We start from the raw sequence: 15,405 nt of genomic DNA, 5'->3' as shown, positions 1-15,405 counted from the left end.
TTTCAGTCATAGCTACAGTCATTTTAAAGGCTTTATCCAGTTTTTAAAAGATTTTATAAATTATCCATGCAATATATATATATATATATATATAGCATATATATTATATATATGCTATATATATATTGTTAAAACATAGAGCAAGGTCTTAGCCCCCTCACAATATCTTAAATGGTGTGGGACTGGGAGGTGTTGATGTCCAAAGGGATCTGGGTGTCCTTATTCATGTCACTGAAAGCTAACATGCAGGTGCAGCAAGCAATTAGGAAGGCAAATGTTATGTTGCCCTTCATCACAGGGGGATTTGAGTGCAGGAGTAAAGATGTCTTGCTGCAATTGTGTAGAGCCTTAGTGAGACTGCACCTGGAGTACTGTATGCAGTTTTGGTCTCCTTAACTAAGGAAAGATGTATTTGCCACAGAGGGAGTGCAACTAAGGTTCACCAGACTGATTCCTGGGATGGCGGGATTGTCCTGTGAGGAGATGTTTGAGGAGACTGGGCCTGTATTCTTCGGAGTTTAGAAGAATGAGACGTGATCTCATTAAAGCATACAAAATTCTTACAGTGCTCAACAGGGTGGGTGCAGGAAGGATGTTTCCCCTGACTGGTGAGTTTAAGAACCAGAGGACACAGTCTCAGAATAAGGGGTAGGCCATTTAGGACTGAGGTAAGGAGGAATTATCTTCACCCAGAGGGTGGTGACTCTCTGGAATTCTCTACCCCAGAGGGCTGTGGAGGCTCAATCATTGAGTGTATTCAAGACAGAGATTTGCAGATATTAAGGATATCAAGGGATATGGAGATAGTATGGAAAAATGGTGTGGAGTTAGAAGATCAGCCATGATCTAGTTGAATGGTGAAGCAGGCTGGAGGGGCTGAATGGCCTACTCCTGCTCCCATTTCCTATGTTCTTAACACCAAACCTACTCCAAAGAACACTCCAAAGCTGGCCAGGGCTGTTTCTCTGTCATGCACTGCACAGCTCTAAAGGATGATGTGCTCACTGGGAGAGGGAGGAGTTTATATCCTTGCCCAAATTCATTAAATTTAGCCCAGGGACCCAGTCTGAATCATTTACATAGCAAATTGAGAATTTTGTTTGTTGGCTGATCTCCTCCCAGAAACTACATATCATTAAACTGGGTCCACCCCTTAGCAGAGAGATCGATAACCAGGGGCAATAGCTTCAATATAATTGGCACAAGGATTAGGGGAGAGTTGCGAAGAAATTCTTTTTACCCAGTGGAACTCCCTGCTTGACAGGAGGGTAGAGGCAGAAACCCTCATCGCATCTATAAGCTCATCCAGGGCTACAGGCCAAGAGCTAGAAAGGGAGATTAAGCTGAACAGCTTTTTCAACTGGCACAGGCACCATTGCCTGTACGGACACTTCTCATGCTGTAAATGTTCTACGTTTTTATCACAAATCAGATACAAAGTCCATCATCGAACATCAGATCCTCTAAAATCTTATCCTTGTGTGTCAGCCCATTTCAAAGTCATTGCTTTTCATTTGCTTAGCCTAATATTCTGAGCTATAATGCGCACCCAACTGAGCAAACAATCATCCACCCAATTTATCTCACGCTCCAGGCTTCGCCATCTGTTTCACCATTGTTCAAATATTTCCCTGTTCAACTCCTCCCCTCCCCTTTGCTTGTCCCTGGCTGCTGCAGTTTTCCTGGTTGCAGGGCTTGTTAATGTTGTTTCGCTCTCTGACCTGCTGTCTTGCTGGGCTCGCCCCCAGCTTCAAAGCATCCATGGAGTGGGCTTGTAGCAGGCTTCAAGGGGGTTCCACAGCACTATTCGGCGAGGCACAGGGGAGTTTTCCCCAGTGTTCTGGCCTAACATTTATGCCTCAATCACTAAAAACAAAAGCAAATTATCTGGTCATTATTATATTGCTGTTGATGGGACATAGCCAATTTAATCACAGCAATCACGTCTGACATGTTACAACAGTGGCTACACTTCAAAAATACTTCCTTGGCTATAAAATGCATTGAACTAGGTTTAGGTTGTGAAAGGCATGATATATTTTTTTCTTCTCCACCGATGCTGCCAGACCTGCTGAGTTTTTCCAGGTAATTCTGTTTTTGTTTTTGATATAAATCCATGTTGCTTTCAGAGATTTAAATGTTATGATTGCTTACAATGTTGGTGAAGTTTTATAAGCTGGGAACGTTTAATATTGGAGAAGCAAAGAATAGGGATGAGCTCACTGAAGACGAATTTTACTCTCAACATTCATTCTCAAAATACTAGGAATCAACATTAGTCGTGAATCTGTTATCACCATTATGTGTGCTCTGCCCAAAGGCTGGTCCTTGTCTCATGGTCGTCTTTCCATGTCTCTCTAACTCGTGCAGTCTTTTCGTTCACCAATAACTTCCTTCCATTTTCAAGTCATCCAGCATTGATATTCTCTTCATTCCTCTTCCTCTGCTTTCTTGAAATCTTCCCTTCATAACATCTCTTACCAGTCTGTTTCCTTTTAAAGATGCCTATTCCTAATTATGTTCAGCAAATTTCTTTGTTCTGTTATGAAGATGTGTTTAGATCCTCCTCTCCCATCAGGTACATTGCCCTAAGAGGGCGTTGGCAACCATGAACTTCCATTGGATTGGTCCGTGATTAAGCTGGCAAAGTACTGCAGTGGTTTGCCGTTGCCTTCTGCAGTATGGTTGCCCAGAAAACTCTCCCGCTCTTACTGCCTGTCACCAGGCACATTGAAGGGATTTACAGGCTGATAATCAACCTGTTTGGCCACAATATGAATGCACCTTCCATGGCCATCAAGTCCTGGGGCAAACCTTTTAGCTCGCTGGGTGGGCACGCATCCGACCCGCTCGGGCAAGCGTCCCAACGTTAACGTGAAGTTGCACAATATGTTGGTTGGTGGGCGTGTGCCACAGTCGGGCAGCGCGTCTGCCAACAATTAGAAAGCCTGTTAAGGCCATTTAACAAGGTTACTAACTTACATTTTTCGCTGCCCGTCCAACCTTACGGTTAGCGGGTCAGGCGAAAAGGCCAAGTGGCTTTTGCACTTTTTAGAAAACCTCATCCACGGGCGGGATGAGGTTTCCAACAGCAAATAAAAATAAAAGTAAAAATTAAAAATTTAATTAATCACATGCCCCTGCTCATGGGACAGAGTCACATGCGGGGACAGGTTTCATAACATTCTTCATTTCTTTTTTTGAAGTCTTCCTCAAGTCTTCTCAAGCGCGCACTCACAAACACATGCGAAGTTCGCGCTCCTTGCACTCGCACTCCCCCCCCCAACCCTTCCCCCTCCGCTCGCACAGGCGCCGCTGAGCGCTGAGCCACTCGTGTTTCACGCTGGGTGGGCCTTAATTGGCTCGCCAGCGTGAAATCGCCTTCCCGCCTCGATCGTGGGTGGCTTCCCAACCACCCCCACCGTGCCTGCCCCTGGACTGGGACTTGAACTCAGAGTTCCTGGCTGAGAGGTAGGGATGCTACCATTGCACAAGACCTCTGGTGTTTATATACTATTTTTTCAGCTGGAAACAGGAATTGGATTTTTCAAAAGACATGTTTTTTGAAAGGACTAACCTACATCAAAATGGCTGACATTAATTTACATTACTATATATATTCCACACTTCAACCCTGCAAGTCTGCAAAACTCACCAAAGTCAATCACGTCCTCTATGCACTCCCGCACCCACCCACCTATCCAGCTCCCCAGGGACTGTGAAAGACCTTCCGTCCTGTTCTATTGACAAGATATTTATGGAAATCACCTACAGTATTCAACAGCTGAAGACAAACCATTCAAAGGTTAATCATAAGACCATAAGACCATAAGACATAGGAGCAGAAATTAGGCCATTCGGCCCATCGAGTCTGCTCCGCCATTCAATCATGGCTGATAAGTTTCTCAACCCCATTCTCCCGCCTTCTCCCCGTAACCTTTGATCCCCATACCAATCAAGAACCTATCTATCACTTGGACAAAATACGTTGATGTTTTAAGGTAGCTCTCCAGACGAGCTAATCGAGTTATATGTAGTACCTACAATGATGTTTGAATTACTGGCAGTTGGGCAGAGGTCACATGACCAGCCAACGCTTTTGAGTGGTAGGTTTCTCAGCAGAATGGAACTAGGAATTGAGCTAAGTAGAGCGCCTGCCTCTCTCTCTCCAACAAACTCGGAGTCCTATCACTAATTTGACTTTATCTCCATTCTGCAGTAGACAGAGGTTTCTTAAAGAAAGAATTCAACTCCACAGCAGTGCCTCCAGGAAGACAGAAGAACTAAATACAGCTTTAAACCGCATCAGCACTGAAAGCAAGGCAAATGAATTCGGCCTGCAGCCAGCAACTACTCCAAGCAATGGCCTGTGAACTTCTTATGGACTATAATTTCACCATATCTATGCTCCCCCACTCTGTAACCTGCATTTATGTGTGTGAACTTCAAGTGTGTGTGTGTCCAGAAGTCGAAGTATATTTTTATTATTTTTACTGCAGTTTGCTTTAGCGTAATGAACCACGCCTCTTTGTTAAAGTCGAGAAAACCTGTTTAAGTAGCTTTTTTATGCTCACAGCATGTAAATAGTTAAGTGTACACTGAATTGGAAAATATATCCTTATCCAAAACAAAAAACATTTGTTGCAGTCAAACAAGGAGAGGGCAAAGAGGGGAGCCATCGACCTCTCCTCACCTGTTTGTAATAGTTCATTCACTCCCTTCAGCATTTCATCATTTGGTACTTTTTCTATCCAGCTGATCCTTTCCATTCTCCTCCAGACCCACATTTCAAAGTGATTGGGTAAGTTGGCCTCCTCTTTCTGTAAGGTCCAAGTCTCACATCCAAACAAAACAACGTTCCAAATCAAGTTCATGAATCTGTACCCAGATATAAAGTAATTCACATTGTCCAGAATAGCACAGAGCAGGCTTGTTAGCAAAACTAGAGCCCATGGGATTAAAAGGGGCAGTGCATTGTGAACACAAAAAAGGCTAAGGGACAGAAAACGGAGAGAAGTGATGAATGGTTGCTTTAAATACGAGAGGGAAGTGTACAGCGGTATATCCCAGGGGTCGGCAGTAACAGACTTCAGGAGGACATGGAAAGATGGAATGGGCAGACAATCAGCAGATTGAATTTAAATGCAGGGTAATGTAATTTGATACATCGCGGTGGGAAGAATGAGGCGGGGCAATGTAAAGTAAATGATATAATTGTTAAGGGGGTACAGGAACAGAGAGACCGGCGGGGGGGGGTGTATGTACACAAATCTTTGGAAGCTGGTGGGACAAGTTGAGATGGCTGTTAAAAAAAAAATCATATCCTTAACTTTATTAATTAAGGAATACAGTACAAAAGCAAGGAAGTTGTGTCAAATCTTTATAAAACACGCATTAGGCCTCAGCTGGGTTAGTGTGTCCACTTCTAGGCACCACATTTTAGGCCTGCGAGGGGGTCAGAGGAGATTTACTAGAACGGCTCCGGTGATGAGGGATTCCAGTTATGTGGAGAGACTGGAGAAACTGGAATTGTTCTCCTTAAAGCAGAGAAGGTGAAGGGGAAATTTGACCAAGGTGTTCAAAATCATTAATGTTTTTTTTTAGAGTAAAGAAGGATAAACTGTTTCCACAGATTTAAGGTGAGTTGCAAAAAGGAGAGAGGCGACATGAGGAAACATTATTTTATGGAGTCGGTTGTGATCTAGAATGCGCTGCCTGAAACAGCGGCAGTGGAAGCACATTCAATAGTGACTTTCAAAAAGGAATTAGATAAATAATTGAAGGGAAAAAAGTTGCAGTGCTATGAGGAAAGAGCAGGGGGTGAGTGGGACCAGTTCAATGAGCCAGTATAGGCACAGTGAGATCAATGGTTTCCTGCTATGCTGTACCAGTCTATAATTATTTGATGAAACTTGATGTAGACAGTCTCAAAAAGGAAAGAAAAATAACCTGGGGTAAATGAGAAAATTCCAATGAATGGCCTTGCATCACCACTTTGAATATGACAAGTTGTAAGGTATTGTTATAGTGCGGCCTTGTTGCCTATTTGTAATAGAGCTGATCTGCAGGCAACTTCCTAAGTGGAAACATTAGGTTTATTTCCGATACAGCCAGCAGCAACTACACATGTGCTTTCAATTCCATCTCTATCTCTACACTGACTGTGGAGGTAGCCCATGCTGCTAACACATTGGTTTACATAAGTCATGTGATCTTACATCACAGTACTACTCTTAAAGGTACAGTCCAACATTTAACAAAGCCATAATTACTATATTCCTCTCCCTTTAACTTTGCTGTGCATTTTGTATTTACAAATATATTTATCTCATGACATTATAATATTTACGCAGGTCATGAAATTTACAAGTTGTCTTTCAGGTGGTTTCCTGATCCATGTGGAATGTCGCAGCTCCACAGCTTCAGATTCTTTTTCAGGAACCACGTTCTCTGGAACTGTACGAACATCAGGTACCTCCTGGTGTGGGCACTTGCAATTCAGTGTCTTCCACTCAGATAGAGACATCAGACATGTCAGTCCTTGGTTGAGCATCTTTAACAGGAAACTGAGGCTCAGTAATGGTTACAGGTGGAACTACACATCTTGTAATGGTGTCTCTCTTTTTCTTAAATGGTCCACATGCTTATGGATGATCCGGCCCTCCACTTCCACGTAGTATGATATTAGGCTCAGTCTTGTCCTCTGACGGCATCTCCTCAACAAGTCTGCAGGTGTTGCTCCTCTTGTCGTGTGGGGAGGTCGTTCTTTAGTGGAATAGAAAGCGTGCAAGCTTGATCTCCAGCGAATCACCTGTTAAATTCTTCATATTTATCTACAGCATTTAGAATTCTTTCTAGATAAGGCCTTATGGTAATTTGTACCATTGAGAGGGACTGGAATAATATCAAAGTAGGCACAATTCAATGATTTGTTTATTGTCTCCTTCGAGTGTTTCTAGGTGCTACGAGCCACCATTTTATTGTCTTTTTGGAAACTTCTTCCTTTTTGTCTTCTTATTTCTACCACAGAATTTGGTCTTGTCCTTCATTTCAACTTCACTGTCAGCCAGACTTCTCTCAGGTGAAATCTCAACTTGTCTTAGTTCAGCAGCTGAGTCTCCCAAAACTTCATCATCTGCTCGCCTCTTGGAAGGCTCTCCGATATTAGTTTTCAAAGCCTCGGACTTCATTTAGCCGATTCTTCAGCTCTTCCGTCTCCTTTTTGTATTTGTTGGCTGCCTCCTGGAAACTTGAAAATCAATGTGTCTTGCCTGCCAACTGGTTCTTCAGTTTGTTCAGAGAGGTGCTGAATTCTTTCCGTTTCTCTTCGTACTGTTCCAGAGGCACAAGCTTTGACCTGAGGGAGTCCTATAGTGTGTGAAGGGTTTTCAACAGGTTTTCCTTTCCTTTGCGAAGGTTACTCACTTTGTCTTGAACTCTGTCATTCAGCAGGGTCTCCTTGAGTTTCTTCTGCTGTTCTTCTATGTTTTTGTTTGAGGTAGATTGCATTTGTCAAGTTCTTACACACTCCTTTTTCAACCTGCTGTGGTCCTTGGACTCTCCAGGCTCTTTCTGCAATACATTGCTTTGTTCCTTTTGCAAGTCGGTAATGGGGAAAATTCTAGAGTCCATTATAAAAGATTTAATAGCTGAGCACGTGGAAAACAGTGGCAGAATCGGACAGAGTCAGCATGGATTTATGAAACAGAAATCATGCTTGACAAATCGACTGGAATTTTTCGAGGATGTAACTCGTAGAGTTGATGAGGGGGAGCCAGTGGATGTGGTTTATTTGGACTTTCAGAAGGTTTTCGACAAAGTCCCACATAAGAGATTAGTGTGTAAAATTAAAGCGCGTGGGATTGGGGGTAGTGTATTGAGATGGGTAGAAAACTGGTTGGCAGACAGGAAACAAAGAGTAGGAACAAATGGGTCTTTTTCCGAATGGCAGGCAGTGACTAGTGGGGTACCGCAGGGATCGGTGCTGGGACCCCAGTTATTCACAATATATATTAATGATTTAGATGAGGGAATTAAATGTAATATCTCCAAATTTGCAGATGACACAAAGCTGGGTGGGAGGGTGAGCTGTGAGGAGGATGCAGAGATGCTTCAGGGTGATTTGGACAAGCTGAGTGAGTGGGCAAATGCATGGCAGATGCAGTATAATGTGGATAAATGTGAGGTTATCCACCTTGGTAGCAAAAACAGGAAGGCAGATTATTATCTGAATGGCTATAAATTGAGAGAGGGGAATGTGCAACAAGATCTGGGTGTCCTTGTACACCAGTCGCTGAAGGTAAGCATGCAGGTGCAACAGGTGGTAAAGAAGGCAAATGGTATGTTGGCCTTCATAGCCAGAGGATTCAAGTACAGGAGCAGGGATGTCTTGCTGCAATTGTACAGGGCGTTGGTGAGGCCACACCTGGAATACTGTGTGCAGTTTTGGTCTCCTTATCTGAGGAAAGATGTTCTTGCTAAAGTGGGAGTGCAGCGAAGGTTTATCCGACTGATTCCTGGGATGATGGGACTGACGTATGAGGAGAGATTGAGTTGATTAGGATTATATTCGCTGGAGTTCAGAAGAATGAGGAGGGGATCTCATAGAAACCTACAAAGTTCTAACAGGACTAGACAGGGTAGATGCAGGAAGGATGTTCCCGATGGTGGGGGAGTCCAGAACCAGGGGTCACAGTCTGAGGATACGGGTAGACCATTTAGGACTGAGATGAGGAGAAATTTCTTCACTCAGAGAGTGGTGAGCCTGTGGAATTCACTACCACAGAAAGTAGTTGAGGCCAAAATATTGTATGTTTTCAAGAAGGAGTTAGATATAGCTCTTGGGGTGAAAGGGATCAAAGGATATGGGGAGAAAGCGGGAGCAGGCTACTGAGTTGGATGATCAGCCATGGTCATAATGAATGGTGGAACAGGCTCAAAGGGCTGAATGGCCTACTCCTGCTCCTATTTTCTATGTTTCTAAGACATGAACTCTTCCAGCTTCCTTTTGAAATCTCACTGGCCAATCAAGGTTGATTTCCCTTAACCAGTTTCACCCTAGAAGGCTTGGTCCTCTGCCTCTCAATACCACCATGGGTAGCTGTGTCGATTGGTTTCTATAATGGACACTTACTCTGCTGATACCTTTTACTTGGATTTCTTCACCTGTGTACGTTTTCAGCTTGGCAGGTGTTTGTTCCGAATTTATTTGATGTTCACCATTAGTTAAATATCTGAAAGTGTGTTCACCAATTACAGCAGTGGAAGCTCCCGTGTCTACTTCCATTTTTACTGGTTTACCATTCACTTGTACTGCAACAAATATTGGCTGTGTCTTCCCAACTTTCACGTTAAACAATGAATAGATGTCAGAATTTGATGTTTCAGGTTCTTCTACACTGTAGATTTCATTGGGCTTCTTCTGTTGTTTGGAAGCCTGTTTAAATCTCTCTTTGCGCTCCCTCATTATATGTCCACTTCTGTGACAAAAGTAACATTCTACTTTTTTAAACTGCCAATCATTAAAAGACTGATTGTGTCCACATCAATGAAAGTTGGTCTTCGATTTAGCTGCTAAATTATTTCTTCTTATTTTTCGGCTATTACCCACTTCGCAGCAGAGTCTGGCTTTTTTGTGCCACTTTTGGCTGACTGTATCTGCCCATTTGTAGTACAGCGCCATTTTGTGCCCCTTGTATTGCTTGTGAGCCTCTTACAGCGCTTTTCATGGCCAGCGCTATTTCTAACGCCTTCTTAAAATCCAGATTCACTTCAGCCAGCAACCTTCTCTGAACAGTGTCTTCTTTCACATCACACACTAAACGGTCTCTGAGCATATTGTTCAGAGTCTCACTAAACTTGCAATATTCCGTTAATTGCTTCAAATTTGCCACATAGCTGGCAATTGTCTCACCTGGAGCTCCATTTCGTGAATTGAACCTGAACCTCTGCCACGTGACCGAGGGCTTGGGTTGAAAATGTCCCTTCTCAAGGTTCACTAATTCTGTGAAACTCTTCGAACCTGGGGCTCTGGGCACTGACAAACTTCGAATCAAACTGTAGGTTTTGCTGCCACAAGTACTCAAAAGGGTTGCTCGCCTCTTCTCTTCACCCTGTGATTTTGTGCGCTTGAAGGAAGAACACGAGACGTTCTATATACTGAGACCAATCGTCTGTGGCTGGCTCAAAGGGATTGATTCTACCAAACTGTGGCATTTTGGGTGAGTATATCTTCTGTTATTTTAAACGGACGTTGATACTCACAATCGCTGGGCAAGGTACAGTACCGATTCCGATTTATCCTGATTTATCCTTGTTGCCAGTTATAGTGTGGCCTTGTTGCTTATATGTGATAGAGTTGACCTGCAGACAACTTTCTAAGTGGAAACATTAGGCTTATTTACAATACAGCCAGCAACAACTACTTGTGTGCTTTCAACTCCATCTCTATCTCTACACTGACTGTGGAGGTAGCCTGCACTGCTGACACATTGGTTTACACAGATCATGTGATCTTACATCACAGGACCATTCTTAAAGGTACAGTCCAACATTTAACAAAAGCATAATTACTACAGGTATGGTGTTTTATTAAGGCAGCAAATTGTATCACATCATATGTACTATTCAATTGCTAATTTGTCAATGTCACTTTAAGCCCTCAAGGTCTAATTGCTGTGTCTTTGTGAAGATCAGTTAGGGGAAATTGCTCTGAGGCACATCCTGAGGTCAATTTGAAGACAAAAGAATACAACATAAAACGACTTTCACTTTTTAAAAAGAAAACTTCCTTTTAAATTATGAATATATGCATGTTATTTTCTATATGCTTGCAACACCTTTGGTCTGAAAATCTTGCGCAAGCTGAATCACAAAGATTATTGGATTGACTATGTACACAACTTGGCAAACTATTCATGTGCCCCTTGTGCCCCCCAATCTAGAGGGAAATGTTCTAATTCTCACGATGCTTTGGTTGATAGACTAATTCTGTTTCACCTTTATGCTACATAGAATTATATTGAATGTACAACACAGAACAGGCCATTCACCCATCTCATCTGTGCTAGGATACATGCTCCACATGAACTTTCATCCAGCCCTCACCTTTTCAGCATAATTTTCAAGGTAGATTCAGTGTCCTGTTTGTGAAGTATTCTGGAGCAGTTACGTTGGACCAGATCCCTTCTCATCTCACTGAACATTGGGTTCGATTTTTTTTCACAGTTTTAGTGTCCATTTTTGAGACTAGTTTCAGCATAAAACCAGCCCCAACGTGTTTTAACATTTTCTCCAACGCCCCATTTTTTCATCCTTCACAGCACCCGACAAAAACCTAACTCAGCACGAACAGGAGACTTAGGCAACTTCCCATGGTTAGAGACACAAGGCACACAAAGCACATCCTTACATCTGTTCCCCCCTAGCTTATTTTTCCAGGAACAGGTCACTAACCCGAAGCCAGAGGCTATAGGTTGAAGGGTGCCACTCCACAGCAAGTATGGGGGCTGAGCAGGGGTCTCCCATAAGACCATAAGACATAGGAGCAGAAATTAGGCCATTCGGCCCATCGAGTCTGCTCCGCCATTCAAACATGGCTGATAAGTTTCTCAACCCCATTCTCCCGCCTTCTCCCCGTAACCTTTGATCTCCTTACCAATCAAGAACCTATCCATCTCGGTCTTAAATACACTCAATGACCTGGCCTCCATAGCCTTCTGTGGCAATGAATTCCACAGATTCACCACTCTCTGGCTAAAGAAGTTTCTCCTCATCTCTGTTCTAATCCCTGCTCTTATCTCTTGCCACAGGCATGTCGCAAGGATTTACAGGTTGACAACCAGCCTGTTTGGCCACAATTCGAAAGGCCACCAAGTTCTGGAGTGGAACCCAAACCTGGAGTGTATGATTCAGAGGTACAGACACGACCCACTGTGCCTCAAGACCTTGTGCAATATTCAATTCTCTCCTGGTGCTGTATGATAATGCTGCCACCTGCAAATTTACAACAGCAAAATGTTGCAGATGCTGTAAAAGCCAAAATAAAAAAATTAAATGCTGGAAATACTGAGCAGCATCTGTGCCTGAGTATTCCCAGCATTTTCTGCTTTTATTTGCCCAGTAAATTTGGCACCGTTTTATTCAGACTGCAAACGAATCTATCTTTTCAATAGTTTGGCTGCCCAGTCCAGTCACTGACTTGGTATCAATCCCATCTCGGTTGGGTATCTCCACCCTGGCACTTAAGGTTCTGTGTAGCTAATTCAATCACAAGTGCTGCAATGGGTGCCCCTGGCACACAGACCATTGAGACAGGCGTGTGAGCTGCCAAAAACATGGCAGTAAGTTTCCGTCATTGCAGTTAAAGAAAGCATAAAGTATCACATAAGGATCAACTTCTGCACTGAAAGAACTTAATTTATTTGGAGGATTTGGTGGCAGTTACAACTTGGATAGACAGCAGGCCAGTGGCCTGTTACTTCAATAACTTCAATACATAGGAGAATCAGGCGGAGTGAATAACAGCCAATCGATCCGATATCACCCATTCACATTCCTGCCAACGCTACATCCATAATTCCCAATCTGGATGCTAAGCACTAAAATTCATGAACTGTTAAATTACACAGAATACAGCTGCTCAGCTGAACCCAGTATTTGGGAAGGGCAGATGCAACTGACATAGAAAATTCCAAACGCAATTTGCTTGAGCAACCAACATTTGGTCATAAGAAGCTCATTGGGTATCTCCTGACATCAAGCTGAAGATATAATCGACTTTCATTTATACACATTCATTCATGGGATGGGATTGCTGCTGGCAAGGCCAGCATTTGTTGCCCGTCCCTAATTACCCTTGAGAAGGAAATGGTGAGCTGCCTTCTTGAGCTGCTGCAGTCTGAGTGAAGGTGCTCCTGCAGTACAGTTAGATATAACATCACCCTAAATCATTTTAAATAATTCGTCAATCTCACATGGAATTACACATGAACAACCAGGATCAGGTGTAGTCTTCAGGTGAAGTTGGTTTCGAAAGCAGTGGCTAGTTGGATCAAGGCTTACAGATGTAATTAAGTCCCCAGTTTAAACTCTCACATTTTGTCCATACTTGTGTCCATATTTATAATGGAAACTGTCTACATTAACCTGTCATGCAACCCTGCAATGATATTTTTACCTCAAGTCCAGTATAGCTACATGATATTTCGGTTTAAATATTTCTAATCTCTGCATTTTTCAGGGTTGGTTATTTATTGCACTGAGTTTAGGAAAAGGGAACTGTTATTACCTGAAAGTTTGTCTGAGGCTGAATTAACTTTAGTTTTGTAGTGCACCACGAGGCTACAGTTCGATTGTAAACATAGGAGCGTCTAACTCTCCAATGCTTTGAGAATTTATAATTGAAACCCAGGAAATTGGAGGGGTATGTCCAAACCTTATCTGCAGATCCCTGACTGTGGTGTGAACAGGGTGTGAATTCCAACATGGATTGTTTGTGCGCAGTCTTGTGAAGTCACAATGTCATGACCTAAATGAGAATTGGGTTTGGAAGAGCAGGTGCAAATTGGCTTTCCATGCTTAGGGTGAACTAGGAAGTTATCCTCTCCGAGTTTGCTGTGTACATAGGAACAAGAGCGTACCATTATTAGCACGAAGGAGGAGTTATTCAGCAGAGGAGCTATACCAGTTTGAAATGATTTCTTGGGTTTTAACAGTTGTCAGTGTGAAGAAACAGATGGCTTTGATTTGTTCAGTGTTACACTTGTGATCAGTGCATTGCTAACTCGCTAAATGTCAGCTGGGCTCAGTGGGTAGCACTGTCACTTCTGCGTCATGAACGTTGTGTGTTTATGACCTACTCCAGAGACTAGAGCACAAACTCTAGGCTGACACTCCAGTGCCAGTACAGGGGATGCTGTATTATCAGAGATGCCACCTTTCAAATTAGACATTAAGCTGAGGCTCCATCTGTCCTCTGATCCCATGGCACTAGTCTGAATAATAGCAGGGGAGTTCTCCGTAATGTCCTGGTTAATATTTATCCCTTAACCAACATCACTAAACAGAACTGGTCGCCTGGCTCTTGGTTGCCTGTCGTAGTTTGCTGTGGACAGATAGGCTGCTGTATTTCCTACAACAGTGATTACACTTTAAAACTGCTTTGGATGTCCTGAGACTGTGCTATATAAATGCAAGTCTTACTTTTTACTAATGCATTCACCACTACAAGTTCAGAATCTACAATTCCTGCTTCATCCAATCCTAAACTTGCGGACAGTACACTGGGTGTAGGCGCCTGAACTGACCGAAATAAAACGAGAAACTAATTCCTTTTTGTGAGTCACACTCCTCTTTGCTCAGGCTGAATTCACACTGTTCAGCAAAACTACCGCCCTAGCACTAAATAATGAGGACAGATTGCACGCACTTGGCTTGTGTTCCCCGATTAAGTCGGTCATCTATTTCTGCAGCGAATTGCTGATTCATGCGAGTCATAGATTCGCATTCAGGAGAATGAAGACGCTGTCGGAAAAAAAAATCAATAAAAGTCTACAAAGTATTCTCCACAGTGGAGGGTGGCATCATGTTGTGACTGAGGGACGTACTGACCTGCACAAACCCGGAAAAAAGTAGAAATGTCATTGTAACCGCTCTATGGATGTAACCAGATCTGTTGATTTAGCAGAATTGTCAAATTGTGATGACATTCCTGCCGGGTGAGCAATAAACAGGCTCCAGCCCCGAGTTCCTGATCAATCATTATAGATTAGGGTTTTTTTTTTAAATTTTATTTTAAACAGCTTATATATTTTATTGCAGGCGATCCAGGGGTGATTCCTGTCTTGAAGAAAACGATATAAGTTACAAATTCTAAATTTCAAGCGCACGAAAATGGTCGATTATTCGGTGAGACCAGATTCCCCAACTCACAAGCAGGTTTGTCATTTCTGCCTGTCGAATACACTGTTTTTAAACACAATAAATCACCCAGGTCCGGTACGATGCTGCACCATTTAAAATAAAATACACGCTCCGTGCACTCAGCCCAACCTCACCAAGTTAATTCGCACCCAATCCAATCACAAATGGAGACAAAACTTTTTTTTTGGGCACCTACTTTTCACGGTGGATTCCAGCAGCAAACACGCTTTGCAGAGAGAATAGTAGTTGTTCATCTCAGCTCCAGAGATGTTTAGGTTCTCTGCCGCTGCCATGTCGAGACAGGTTTGCCTGTGTGGATCTTCCTTTGCCCTCCCCTGTGCACTGGATCCGCTCTTCACCATCCAACCTGCAAATGCATTTTCAAAGGTACCTCCTCTTCCATCACGAAATGGTGCTCAGTCCTGGGGGGGGGTGAATATGGCAAATATTCCAGTCCACCCCCCTCTTTGAAAATGAACCTTC

At 43.0% G+C, this 15,405-nt stretch overlaps 1 protein-coding gene across 2 annotated transcripts in view; it reads right to left on the bottom strand.

Annotated features, from left to right (window-relative positions):
- The window catches only part of mcf2a (MCF.2 cell line derived transforming sequence a), a 196,748-nt gene extending 181,343 nt beyond the window's left edge, over positions 1 to 15,405 (bottom strand). For both annotated transcript variants that reach the window (XM_078547702.1, XM_078547703.1), the window contains exon 1: positions 15,119 to 15,405. In XM_078547702.1, the coding sequence (XP_078403828.1) occupies positions 15,119 to 15,284 (166 nt within the window). In that variant the 5' untranslated portion in view covers positions 15,285 to 15,405. The remainder of the gene's footprint in view (positions 1 to 15,118) is intronic.

Source organism: Cetorhinus maximus, chromosome 8 (genome assembly GCF_964194155.1).
Source record: "Cetorhinus maximus chromosome 8, sCetMax3.hap1.1, whole genome shotgun sequence".
Lineage (NCBI taxonomy): Eukaryota > Metazoa > Chordata > Chondrichthyes > Lamniformes > Cetorhinidae > Cetorhinus > Cetorhinus maximus.
Note: the sequence above shows the minus strand (reverse complement) of the source record. Positions and strands in the feature narration are given on the sequence as shown.